General features: G+C 60.1%; 3 protein-coding genes across 8 annotated transcripts in view; 1 reads left to right on the plus strand and 2 right to left on the minus strand.

The window, feature by feature from the left end:
- Positions 1–2634: 2634 nt before the first annotated feature.
- DUSP28 (dual specificity phosphatase 28) lies at positions 2635–4957 on the minus strand. Of its 2 annotated transcripts, XR_005989637.1 has the most exons (3): positions 4528–4957; positions 3420–3634; positions 2635–3336 (listed from the first exon to the last, which is right to left on the minus strand). XR_005989637.1 is itself a non-coding variant. In XM_041768308.1 (2 exons), exons 1-2 carry the CDS (start codon positions 4924–4926, stop codon positions 3473–3475), a joined length of 561 nt encoding a protein of 186 aa, XP_041624242.1. In that variant the 5' UTR covers positions 4927–4956; the 3' UTR covers positions 2635–3472. The 2 variants fall into 2 exon arrangements, 1 of the variants encoding a protein (XP_041624242.1); XM_041768308.1 differs by having other exon boundaries at positions 2635–3634; positions 4528–4956.
- On the minus strand, positions 4956–7360 carry LOC121496988 (proline-rich protein 2-like). Its single transcript, XM_041765945.1, has 2 exons — positions 6674–7360; positions 4956–5117 (listed from the first exon to the last, which is right to left on the minus strand). The coding sequence occupies exons 1-2, from the start codon at positions 7358–7360 to the stop codon at positions 4956–4958; spliced, it is 849 nt and encodes a 282-aa protein (XP_041621879.1).
- Positions 7140–12533, plus strand: part of ANKMY1 (ankyrin repeat and MYND domain containing 1) — a 43062-nt gene continuing 37668 nt past the window's right edge. For 3 of the 5 annotated variants that reach the window (XM_041767062.1, XM_041767064.1, XM_041767063.1), the window contains exons 1-2: positions 7140–7186; positions 7523–7691. In XM_041767062.1, coding sequence (XP_041622996.1) covers positions 7537–7691 — 155 coding nt within the window. In that variant the 5' untranslated portion in view covers positions 7140–7186; positions 7523–7536. Of the gene's footprint in view, positions 7187–7522; positions 7692–12087; positions 12203–12533 lie in introns of those variants that run through there. The other 2 variants (XM_041767066.1, XM_041767065.1) reach the window with 2 other exon arrangements.

Below are 12533 nucleotides of genomic sequence, written 5' to 3' on the forward strand. Positions count from 1 at the left end.
TAGTGCCTTGAGGGCCGGCCGGGCCCTGGAGGCCGCGTTGTTCAGGGGGTGAGTGCTGGGGCACTTCCAGGGATCTGGCCTGCACCCATCCCACCTTGCAGGGTCCTGTCCAGAGGCCTGGGCCCATGGGACAGGGCTGCCCACCAGTGGGGATGCCTAGTGAGCAAGGGTCAGGTGGATCTTGAAGCCATGGAGCGAGAGGGGCTCCCAAGATGTTGCTGTTACCCTCGTGTAAGAATTCAGGTCTTTGGGGAGAAGGGGCTTTGGGCCGCGGAGAGTATCCGGGAAGCTCACCCGGCTGCGCTCTGCAGGTCGTGGTGTGGGGCAGAAGCAGCTGTGGGGTGAGGCATCATCCCGAGTGGTGTTGAATCCTCCTGGACGGTGTCCCGGTCCGTAACCCATGTGGTGGGGCCCACCTTCCTGGGCGGGGTGGGCAGGGTGGTTGGCTCCGAGGACCGCGTGCCCTGAGGCATTGTTTTAATTCTCCCGGGGGTCCTCTCAGCTGGGGTAATGCAGCCTCCCCGGGGGGGGGGGTGCTGTGGGCCCAAACTCCCCAGGAACCCCAGGGCTCATGTAGGCACCTGGAGGAGGTCAGTCCTACGTCTAAGACTCAAGAGACGAGACTGGTCCTCGCTAAGGTCAGGGTCCCCGCCCAGGTGGCAGGGTCCCAGGGCGCCAAGGGCAGAGGGCTTTAGATTGTACTGCCCGTTTCAGGAGCTTCTCTGAGCGCCTCCCCCGAGGCCCTGGTTGGGCTGGAAGAACAGGACTGCCTGTGCCCACACTGGCCTGCTCTAGTCCCCTGACGCAGGCCGACCGGCCACCGTGCCCTCTCGTCTTCCTGGTACCTGGGCTTGGGGGGCAGGGGCTGCATCTCCGTCCCTGCTCTGCGGGAGGGCCCTGGGCATCTCCCTCAGGCCGGTTCTGCACGCAGGGGGGTGGAATGGGGCAGCCCCGCTGGCCGCCCGCTCTTACCACCTCTCCTCTCAGGCTGGGGTGCCTACTACCCCACATTTACGTGGGGAGCCAACGAGCCAGTGTTCGAGCAAGCAGATCTGTTCCGTAGGACTGAAGCCAGCCCACCAAGGCGCCTCGTGAACTGAGGCCCACAGGTGCAGGGCTCTGGTTGTCCTCACCCCACCCCGTCTTGCCCCTCGGAGCCTCAGCCTGCTTCCTGCAGGCCGCCAGCGTCACCCCAGCCTTCCCGAAGGCGCCGCCAGGGGATGGAGGCTGGGGCAGCTGCAATGCACTTCACCCCTCACCCCGCCCCGCCCCAGGGGAGGAAGGTGGGAGGGGGCTGTCGGGCTGCCGCTCCTCCCACAGGAGTTTTCACACTCCAGCCTTCTGGTGATCAAACCCCAGCTGGCGTGGGTGGGCTGAGGCAGCCCACGCCGGCCCTCCCCTAACGCTCATGGGCTGGCACCACCGTTCGACTACGCTGTGCTAGAGACCGGAGCAGCTCCCTGGCCTCACCTGCTGCGGGGGGTTGGGAGGGCAGGCAGAGGTCCTCGGAGAATGGGGTGTCCCGTGAGAGCCACGGTGGGTGGTTCTCAAACAGAACCGGTGGGATAAAACACTGATGTGACCTCCGGGTGTCTCTGAACCTGGCCCAGCTGTCGCCCGTGCACCTGTTACCCAGAGCCAGGTCGGCCCGTGGGGGTGTCCCATCACAGCTGCTGTGGCAAGCTGCGCAAACGTGTGGACTCAGGGCCTGCAGATGGCTCAGCTCCAAGCCACCGCAGCCTCGCCTGCCGAGTGCAGGCAGCGGCACAGCTTCCACACGGGAAAGGGGTGATGGCACGGTGACTGAGCCCGAGGGGTGTGGAGAGAGCAGACAGGCCCTGCACAAACATGAAGGTTGGCTTGGCTGCAGCGAGCTGCAGGTGGGTCAGCCAGGGGCACGTGGGCCCGGGAGCTGGGGTCTGGTGACGCTGCGGGGGGCTGGGTGCCCACCTACAAGGTGTGGTACATGCTTGCAGCCAGGGACAGCGGAGGGTGTCATGCCTGTCACAGAACCCAGGTGCAGGTGTAACGGGTGGGCAAGGGGCCCTTTCACGACCATCCTGGTGCCTCACTCACAAAGTGTGAGCTTCCCATCCCTACAACTTGGGCTCCGCTGCATCAGTTTTGTTTTGTTTCAAAGGTTTTATTTATTTATTCATGAGAAGCATAGAGAGAGGCAGAGATCCAGGCAGAGGGAGAAGCAGGCCCCATGCAGGGAGCCCGAAGCAGGGACTCGATCCCAGGACCCTGGGGTCACGCCCTGGGATGAGGGTGGATGCTCAACCGCTGAGCCACCCAGGGGCCACTGGATCAGAGGTTCGGTTCCCAGGTAAGATGCTTCTACCAGGGACACGCGTGTTCCCCTGGACGGCAGGCCGAGACACCCTGACCACGTTGGGCCCCTTGGGCCGCTAAGGCAACAGGCAATCGGGGGCTGCTGTGCTGGGTGCAGTGAGTGATCCTGACTAAGGAGCCCCGGGGCGTGGCTGCCGCTCAGTGGGGCTGAGAGGAGGTGGAGGAGCTGGAGGCCACAGCCCCAGCTGGGCTGCTCAGGGCCCTTCAGGAGGCGGCTCAGGTCACCTCACCAGGAAAGGCCAGGCTCAGCGAGGTGCTGGCTGGAAAGAACAGGAAATATTAAGCACTAATTATGATATTTTATTAATTGCCTTGTTGTGTATAGAGTAGTACCTGTTAACCAGGGGCTGTACTACCTGTAATTCACAGTGTAACCCAGTTTCTCTTTTTTCCCCTCCTGCTACCTTGTTTAAGGGGTGTTGATGGTGATGAATCTAGTACAGTCTCTAGGCCGTAGGATGCAGGGGAGGGGTGTCTGGACCAGGAGAGGAATGAACACGCTCAGACATACAGGGGCCGGTGCACCTCTGACATGACCGGGGCTGCAGGATGTTAAGCCGGGGTGGGTGCTGTTGTTGAGACTGGGAGGGCAGCAAGGCACAGGCGTGGAGAGCCCCAAGGGCACCCATGCCAGGCTGGCATGAGGCAGCCTCACATCCTGGCCTGTGTGTTGCAGTAGTTACAAGTCTGGGTCCCAGGCCCGACTCTGAGAAGGGACCACTGTGAGGTTTGGGGAAAGCCCGATGGCTGGAGCAGGAGGCAGGCAGCCAGGATGGGGCGGGGTGGGTCTCCGGGACGTCCCCATCTCCTGGCTCCCTGGCCTTGCTCTCCGGATTGAATACTTTCCTGCCTAAAAGTCCTCAAGTGGTTTTGATTTTCCTGACCAAGGCCTGTCTGGTAAACCTGACCAGGAAGGGATGCTTCCAGTGCCCTCGGGGGACACACTCCTGCAGTCCGTCCATGGAGACAGAAACACTCGAGCTGCATGTCCGGAAGAAGCAGAAAATGAAAACTGTGCAACAGTAAAGAAAGAGAAAACTCCCGCCAGGCAGCGCTGCAACTACCTCCAGCTCCATGCGCCCTGCTGGGGGCGGGGTCCTCCCCGAGGGGTGAGGGTCTAGGGCTCACTCTGGGGCTCATCTCCGGTTCGGGAGCCCTGTCCTGAGGGCTCCCCGGTCGGCGACGGCTGGGGCAGGGACTGCAGGGTCGCCTCGTACTGCTGCAGCTGAGACCAGAAACCCGGGTTGGGCTCGGCCACCGGTCGGGCGCTCTTCACCGCCTGCGTACAGAGGCGGAGGCTGAACGCGGCGCCGCAGGGTGCTCCCTCCGCGCTGCTAACGGCAGCCCACCCGGGAGGCCCGGCCCTCACCCCCACCCCGACCCCGACCCCGATCCCGCTCTAGAGGCCAGGCCCACCTGGGAGATCCTAACACCGGGAGGTGCCTCCACCCGGGGACCCGCCCCTCCTGAGGAACCCGTACCCCGCCCTGGGAGGCCAGGCCCACCTGCAGCCCCTGACACCCGGAGGCCCCCCACCCGGGCACCCGGCGCACCTGGGGAGCCCATCCCCGCCCCCCCGGAGGCCAGGCCCACCTGCAGCCCCCGACACCCAGAGGCCCCCCACCCGGGCACCCGGCGCACCTGGGGAGCCCGTTCCCCCCCCCCCGGAGGCCAGGCCCACCTGCAGCCCCCGACACCCAGAGGCCCCCCCCCCGGGCACGCGGCGCACCTGGGGAGCCCGTTCCCCCCACCCCGGGGGCCAGGCCCACCTGCAGCCCCTGACACCCAGAGGCCCCCCACCCGGGCACCCTGCGCACCTGCGGAGCCCATCCCGCCCCCCGGAGGCCAGGCCCACCTGCAGCCCCTGACACCCAGAGGCCCCCCACCCGGGCACCCTGCGCACCTGCGGAGCCCCCCCCCCCGGAGGCCAGGCCCACCTGCAGCCCCCTGACACCCAGAGCCCCCCCCCCCGGGCACGCGGCGCACCTGGGGAGCCCGTTCCCCCCACCCCGGGGGCCAGGCCCACCTGCAGCCCCCTGACACCCAGAGGCCCCCCCCACCCGGGCACCCTGCGCACCTGGGGAGCCCGTTCCCCCCCACCCCGGGGGCCAGGCCCACCTGCAGCCCCCGACACCCAGAGGCCCCCCCCCCCCCCCCGGGCACCCTGCGCACCTGGAAGGCCCGCGCCAGGCTGAGGCCGCGGTGCCGCATGAGGTAGGCGGTGCAGACGGCGGCCGAGCGGCTGCGGCCGTTCTTGCAGTAGACCAGGCAGGCGCCGCCCGCGCGCACCGCGGCCTCCATGGCGGCGCAGGTGGGCTCCAGGTGCGCCAGCAGGTCCTCGGCCGGGTCGTCGAACACGGGCACGCGCAGCTCGGCCACGCCGGGCGCGGCCGGGCCGGGCTGCTGGCGCGAGACGTTGACGCACAGGGTGACCCCCGCGCGCGCCAGCAGGGCCGGGCAGGCCGCGGCGCGCGCGCTCCCCAGGAAGAGGGACGGGGCGACGCGCGCGAACGGCGGCGGCGCGGGCGAGGCGGCCCCGGGGAGGTCGCGGCCGGCGGGTCCCGGGCGCATGCTGGGCGGCCCCCCGGGCACCCCGGGTCCTAAGGCCCGAGGGGCCCTCCGATTGGCCGGGACGGGCGGCGCTCGCCCTCCGATTGGCCGGGGCGGGCGGCGCTCGCCCTCTGATTGGCCGGGGCGGGCGGCGCTCGCCCTCTGATTGGCCGGGGCGGGCGGGCGGCCCGGGGCACGCGGAGGTCGCGGAGCTGCCCGGCCGCGGGGGCGGGGAGGGGGCTGCCGGCTGCGGTGCGCGGCCCTGCGCCTGCGCCTGCGCCCGAGGGGCGGGAGGGGGCGCGCGGGGTGCCGGGCGGCCGGGCTTTGGGGGGTCCCGGGGCGCGAGGAGCTACTCGTAATTGCGCTGACGCTTCCGTCCGTTCGTTACCTGCTTCCTAACACGCTGCCCCCCCCCCCTTTACTGCAAGACACGGTTCGTATGAAATAAAGCCCTTGGCTGTTGAGTTTTCATCATTTCCTCATAGGCCAGTATATTCGTTATTTTTCTTAAGTTTTGGTTCATCACTGTAACTTTAAAAAACTCACATCCTTTAGGGGTTCCCCGGGGGGCTCAGGTCATGGTCTTGGGGACCTGGGGTCAAGCCCCGAGTTGGAATCCGTGCTCAGCAGGGAGTCTGCTTCTCCCTCCCCTCCTCGCTGGTGCTTTATTTCTCTCCAAGATAAAATCTTAAAAAAAAAAACCCCACAAAACACCATTATTATTTAATGTGCATATAGTTGCCACGTAAGACTTCAGGAGGTTTTTCTGACGACCGACGTCATTCAAGGATGTCTTTCCAGGATGCGTTTTGGTGGAAAGTAGCTATCTTGCAGTCCGCTCTACAATGATGCTGCAGTTTCAGTTTTCTTCTAATAATATTCTAATAAACGTTTTTTTTTTTTTTCTGATTCATCTATAACAAAGCATTACAAACTGGCTTAACACAACAGGGCTTTATTTTTCCCTGTGTGTTTGGGGTCTCCAAATTTCGCTCTTCTTATAAAGACGCTAATCATTTAGTTTAAGGCACATCCTAATCCATGACCTCTTGATTATTTGCAAAGACTTTATTTCCTTTTTTTTTTTTTTTTAAAGATTTTATTTATTTATTCTTGAGAAATAGAAGGAGAGACACAGGCAGAGGGAGAAGCAGGCTCCATGCACCGGGAGCCCGACGTGGGATTCGATCCCGGGCCTCCAGGATCGCGCCCTGGGCCAAAGGCAGGCGCCAAACCGCTGCGCCACCCAGGGATCCCCGATTTTTAGATTTTATTTATTTGTTTTAGAGACAGAAGGGAGGGGCAGAGAGAGAAGGAGAAGCCGACGGTGCGCAGAGCCCCATGTAGGGCTGGATCCCATGATCCTGAGACCTTGACCTGAGCCTGAGCCTAAATCAAGACCCAGACCCTTCACCGGTTGAGCCACCCAGGCCCCCCTCAAAGGAATTTTAAAGACAATGTAGTATGTACTTCAGTTCCTAAGCTGCAGGGCAGAGAGATGGGACCTGAGCGGGAAGGTAAGAGGTCGAGAAAGAGGGGGATCCAGGAACCAAGGTGGGGGTGAAGGGAGACGAGAGGTGAGCTGGGAGGTAGAGGGCTGGAGGGAGCACCCCAGAACCCTAGCCACTGGGGAGGGGCCTGGGCCTGGTTGAGGGGCAGCCCGGGTTGAGAGGCCCAGGCCCTGCGCCTGCACAGAGCCCCCCTCTGCGTTGCAGAACCCGGCAGGCCCCCGCGCGGCCTCGTCCCCCTCCCAGCCCCGCGCTCCTACTGGAGAGCTCCTGCGCATCCTGCGAAACCCCATCCTCAGGACTCCTCCGTCCAGGCTTCCGTAGCGACGCCTGGGTCCGCACGGCCTCTGGGTCGCCTCCAGGGGCTCCCGTTCCGTGCCTCCCACGAACTGGAACGGAACCCGCACACCCCGCTTTGGAGACGCGCCGGGCTCGGGGTGGACACGTTGGCCCGCTGCTCCTGGGCGGCCCGGGGGCGGGGCCGGGCAGTGGGCGGGGCGCGGGTGTGGGCGTGTCGGGGGGGGCGGGGCCTGTCTGGGCGGGGCCGGGCAGTGGGCGTGTCGGGGCGGGCCTGTGTGGGCGGGGCGCCGGGAGTGGGCGGGGCCGGGGTGGGCGGGGATTGGCGGAGGCCGAGAGCCGCAGCGGTCACGTGGGCGGGGGCCGGTCTCCAGGGAAACCCGACGCTCTGGGCCCCCGCGCTGCCCCCGGCTGCTCAGCGCTGGCCGCCGCCTGGGCCGACCGGGGAGCGCTGGCTGCGAGCTCTCCGAGCGTCGGTGCGGCCCCGCGGCGGGGGTGCGGTGGGGACCCCGGCGGGAGCGCGGGGAGCCGGGCGGGGGCGTGGGGGGGTCCTGACGCCCCCGGGCCGGGGCCAGGCAGGAAGTTTGGGGGCCGGCGGCTCGAGGTCGGGGTGGGGGGCGCGTGCACCCTGGCGCTGGCTTCCCCGCCATCAGCAGGCCCTGAGAGGCCCTGGGAGGGTGGCTCCAGCCCCACGGGGGGACCCGGACGCCCTCGGGGCGCTGGCGGAGGAGCTTCCAGCAGGAGGGGGCCGTGGCAGGGTTGGGGGTGTGGGAGCTCCCAGGGCGAATGTGGGTCCCTGGCTTTGCTTCCAGGTTCGAAGACAAGCATGGAAAATGGTAATTCTCCAGGCTGTTATTACGAAATCCCAAATGTGGGCATCTCCCAAAACCAGCCGGTGGCGAGCGGCTGCACCCCTGCTGCCAGCGAGGACTTGAGGATCCTGGAGAGCTCCAGGACGATGGAGATGTTCTTCAGCAAGAGGTGCGGGCTGGGGGTGGGGGGCTCCCGCAGGGGCTCCCGGGCCCATCCTGGGGACCACTCCGCTGCCATCCTGCATTGGGTCGGGTTTAAAAACCGCTCAGAGTTATCTTGTGCCTCGAAAAGTCGTGTCTGGAGAGAGAGGAGGACCTCCCCTGAGGAACTTATAGCACTGGGGACTGGAGCCCCCCCCAACCCTGCACACTCCCTTCAGCCACCCCAAGCTGCCTTTCTGGGTGGGGAACATTTGCTTCATACCGTGGGCTTCCCGAGCTCCTTCACCCCGCGATGTTAATTGTCGGCAAGAACTGATACATGTGAGGCCTCCTCTGGGCCCGGGCTGCCCTCAGCGCCTTATCTGGGCCTCTTGTGAACTCCGCCCCATAACGCTGTTGTCTGTGTCCCTGTTAGGGACGGAATTGTGTCCCTCCTGGTCTCTCCCACCCCCAGGATTCATGTGAAAGCCCTAATCCGCAATGTCATGGTGACCTGCGTTCCTTTGTCAGTGGGAGCTCAGCGTGGGCTTCAGCCCCAGCTACCCTGGCCTCTGTGCTGGCGGCAGGAGTCTGCCCCCCCCCAGCTCCGGCACATTCTAGGTGGAGGACTGGGCTGGGGGCCCCCACCTGCAGTTGCTCCTGGCCGGCTGCCTCCTGCCATCCCCCATGCTGCAGCCCGAGCCCCCGGTTGGGAGGCTGCTCTGCTGTCCTCTGGCGAGCAGAGCACTCCCGTGGCTCAGCCATCCTCCATGCACCCCCTGCTACACCCGGCCCCAGAGATGGGGCTTTTGGGGAGTACTTAGGTATAGATGAGGTTGTGGGGCTCCACGGTAAGATTAGTGCCCATGTAAGAAGAAGAAGAAGCTAAAGCTTTCTCTGTCCACCACATGAAGACGCAGCTAGAAGGTGCCATCTGTGAACCGGGAAGGCGGCCGTCAGCGGGAACAGAGTCCGCAGGCACCCTCATCTCAGGCTCGTCCAGGCTGGGAGAAATAAATGTGTGTGGGGTTCTGTAATAGTCTGAGCGCACCGACTAGTCCCCCCTTTTTAAAAAATATTTTTTTTAGGATTTTATTCACTTATTCATGAGACACACACACAGAGGCAGAGACACAGGCAGAGACACAGGCAGAGGGAGAAGCAGGCTCCATGCGGGGAGCCCAATGTGGGACTTGATCCCGGGACCCGGGGTCACGCCCTGAGCCAAAGGCAGGTGCTCAACCGCTGAGCCACCCAGGAGCCCCTAATCCTCCCTTTACAGATGAGGAGAGCCACTGGGTCACAAGAGGGTAAGGAACCTGTCTGGTGGCAGAACCAGGTGGCCAGGCCCTTGCTCACCTGGCCAGCTGGCCATTCCCACCCTGCCGTGGGCCTTGCAGCTGATTGGTTGTGTTCATGATTTTCTTGCTTGATCTTAGCATCGTTTCCATTTATTTTTTAAAGGAAAGTTTCCATTTGTTCCCTTTTTTTTTTTTTTAAAGATTAAGCAGGTAAGATCTTTGCCACGTAGCCAAGTGGGAAAATAGGTGGTATACGAGTTTGTTGGTGCTGCGACAGGATAGCACAGGCTGAGTGGCCTGAGACGGACGTGTGTCGTCTGTCGGTCTGGAGGCTGCAAGTCAGGGGTGGTTTCTTGTGCGGGTGTGAAGGAGAATCTGCTCCAGGCCGCCCTCCCTGGCTTGTAAGGGGCTGTCTTCCCTCCCTGTGTCTGCGCGTCGCCTTCTCTTTGCATGTTTCTCCATGTCCAAGCTTCCCCTTGGCAGGAGGACAGCAGGCCCCTCAGAGCAGGCCCACCCTAACGACCTCACCGTAACTGGGTCTCCTGTGTGAGGATCTGTGTCCAAGTGCAGCCACGCGGTGCGGCGCTGGTATTCAGGCTCCGGTACAGGGCCCTGTGTGTGTGTGTGTGTGTGTGTGCAGAGGTGGGGCGTGGGGACACAATCAGCCTGTAACCACAGGTAAGCCAAGAAAAAAACGAACCAAATCGGAGCCCCCGGATTTTTTATCCTCGTGTCTGCTTTTCCTGGTGTCTTTCTACAGACACAACAGGGCAAACGGAGGTTCCTGTGTTCAAAGATTTTGTGTCCCTCCTCCTCTGGGTGGTGCTTCATGAGCCCTCGGTGGCTCAGGGCTGGCACTGGAGGGCTGGCTGGTGGAGGGGGCTCAAGGTCTGGGGTTTCCGTGCGTTGAGCGGCCAGCTGGGCCATCTGCCTACATTTTTTTTAATAAATTAATTTTTATTGCTGTTCAATTTACCAACATACAGAATAACACCCAGTGCTCATCCCGTCAAGTGCCCCCCTCAGTGCCCGTCACCCAGTCACCCCCACCCCCCGCCCTCCTCCCCTTCCACCACCCCTAGTTCGTTTCCCACAGTTAGGAGTCTTCATGTTCTGTCTCCCTTCCTGATATTTCCCACACATTTCTTCTCCCTTCCTTTATATTCGCTTTCACTATTATTTATATTCCCCAAATGAATGAGAACATATAATGTTTGTCCTTCTCCGATTGACTTACTGCACTCAGCATCATACCCTCCAGTTCCATCCACGTCGAAGCAAATGCTGGGTATTTGTCGTTTCTAATGGCTGAGGAATATCCCACTGTACACATAGACCACAGCTTCTTTATCCATCATCTTTCGATGGACACCGAGGCTCCTTCCACAGTTTGGCTATTGTGGACATTGCTGCTAGAAACATCGGGGTGCAGGTGTCCCGGCGTTTCACTGCATCTGTATCTTTGGGGTAAATCCCCAACAGTGCAATTGCTGAGTCATAGGGCAGGTCTATTTTTAATTCTTTGAGGAACCTCCACACAGTTTCCCAGAGTGGCTGCACCAGTTCACATTCCCACCCACAGTGCAGGAGGGTTCCCCTTTCTCCGCATCCTCTCCAACATGTGTGGTTTCCTGCCTTGTTAATTTTCCCCATTCTCACTGGTGTGAGGTGGGATCTCATTGTGGTTTTGATTTGTATTTCCCTGATGGCAAGTGATGCAGAGCATTTTCTCATGTGCTTGTTGGCCATGTCTATGTCTTCCTCTGTGAGATTTATGTTCATGTCTTTTGCCCATTTCATGATTGGATTGTTTGTTTCTTGGGCGTTGAGTTTAATAAGTTCTTTATAGATTTTATGATCCTCTCATTAGATGCAGAAAAAGCATTTGACAAAACACAGCATCCATTCCTGATCAAAACACTTCAGAGTGTTGGGATAGAGGGAACTTTCCTCGACATCTTAAAAGCCATCTACGAAAAGCCCACAGCAAATATCATTCTCAATGGGGAAGCACTGGGAGCCTTTCCCCTAAGACCAGGAACAAGACAGGGATGTCCACTCTCACCACTGCTGTTCAACATAGTTCTGGAAGTCCTCGCCTCAGCAATCAGACAACAAAAAGACACTAAAGGCATTCAAATTGGCAAAGAAGAAGTCAAACTCTCCCTCTTCGCCGATGACATGATACTGTACATAGAAAACCCAAAAGCCTCCACCCCCAGATTGCTAGAACTCATACAGCAATTTGGCAGTGTGGCAGGATACAAAATCAATGCCCAGAAGTCAGTGGCATTTCTATACACTAACAATGAGACTGAAGAAAGAGAAATTAAGGAGTCAATCCCATTTACAATTGCACCCAAAAGCATAAGATACCTAGGAATAAACCTAACCAAAGAGGTAAAGGATCTATACCCTAAAGACTACAGAACACTTCTGAAAGAAATTGAGGAAGACACAAAGATGGAAAAATATTCCATGCTCATGGATTGGCAGAATTAATACTGTGAAAATGTCAATGTTACCCAGGGCAATTTACACGTTTAATGCAATCCCTATCAAAATACCATGGACTTTCTTCAGAGAGTTAGAACAAATTATTTTAAGATTTGTGTGGAATCAGAAAAGACCCCGAATAGCCAGGGGAATTTTAAAAAAGAAAACCATAGCTGGGGGCATCACAATGCCAGGTCTCAGGTTGTACTACAAAGCTGTGGTCATCAAGACAGTGTGGTCCTGGCACAAAAACAGACACATAGATCAATGGAACAGAATAGAGAACCCAGAAGTGGACCCTGAACTTTATGGTCAACTAATATTCGATAAAGGAGGAAAGACTATCCACTGGAAGAAAGACAGTCTCTTCAATAAATGGTGCTGGGAACATTGGACATCCACATGCAGAAGAATGAAACTGGACCACTCTCTTGCACCAGACACAAAGATAAACTCAAAATGGATGAGAGATCTAAATGTGAGACAAGATTCCTTCAAAATCCTAGAGGAGAACACAGGCCACACCCACTTTGGAGTCAGCCACAGTAACTTCTTGCAAGATCCATCCACGAAGGCAAAAGAAACAAAAGCAAAATTGAACTATTGGGACTTCATCAAGATGAGAAGCTTTTGCACAGCAAAGGATACAGTCAACAAAACTCAAAGACAACCTACAGATGGGAGAGGAGATTTGCAAATGACGTATCAGATACAGGGCTAGCATCCGCCTACATTGACACAGGTCGGTAGACCATAGACGTCCCCGAGACGCAGCGGGACCAGAGAGCGCTGATGACTCGAGAGGGAGCAGAGGGAGGGGTCGAGCGATGGGGAGTCAGAGTAGGTCCCCTCGTAGGTCAGGGTTTGTACTTTAGATGGTGTGAGCAGCAGAGAAGCACACGGACTTGGCACAAGTCCCCTGCCGCCCTCCCGTGCACCCCCTGCAGCCTTCCGCCCACCCTCCCGCTCACTGTGGCTCCAGGCCCAAGCTCCCTCCCCTTCTTTAGACCCGTCGCTGGTCCATGCGTGTCTGCCCCGTGTCCGCCTTCTGCCCAGCTGTGGGCCGGGCACTC

This window comes from Vulpes lagopus, chromosome 8 (assembly GCF_018345385.1).
Source record: "Vulpes lagopus strain Blue_001 chromosome 8, ASM1834538v1, whole genome shotgun sequence".
Taxonomy (NCBI): domain Eukaryota; kingdom Metazoa; phylum Chordata; class Mammalia; order Carnivora; family Canidae; genus Vulpes; species Vulpes lagopus.

Coding starts and splice junctions, on each gene's coding strand:
- DUSP28 (XM_041768308.1), bottom strand. CDS start 4,926: ATGCGCCCGGGACCCGCCGGCCGCGACCTCCCCGGGGCCGCCTCGCCC. Junction 3,635..4,527: donor GCCTGGCGCGGGCCTTCCAG/GTGCGCAGGGTG, acceptor CTCTGTACGCAG/GCGGTGAAGAGCGCCCGACC.
- LOC121496988 (XM_041765945.1), bottom strand. CDS start 7,360: ATGGCGGGGAAGCCAGCGCCAGGGTGCACGCGCCCCCCACCCCGACCT. Junction 5,118..6,673: donor GGATGCGCAGGAGCTCTCCA/GTAGGAGCGCGG, acceptor GCGGCCGGGCAG/CTCCGCGACCTCCGCGTGCC.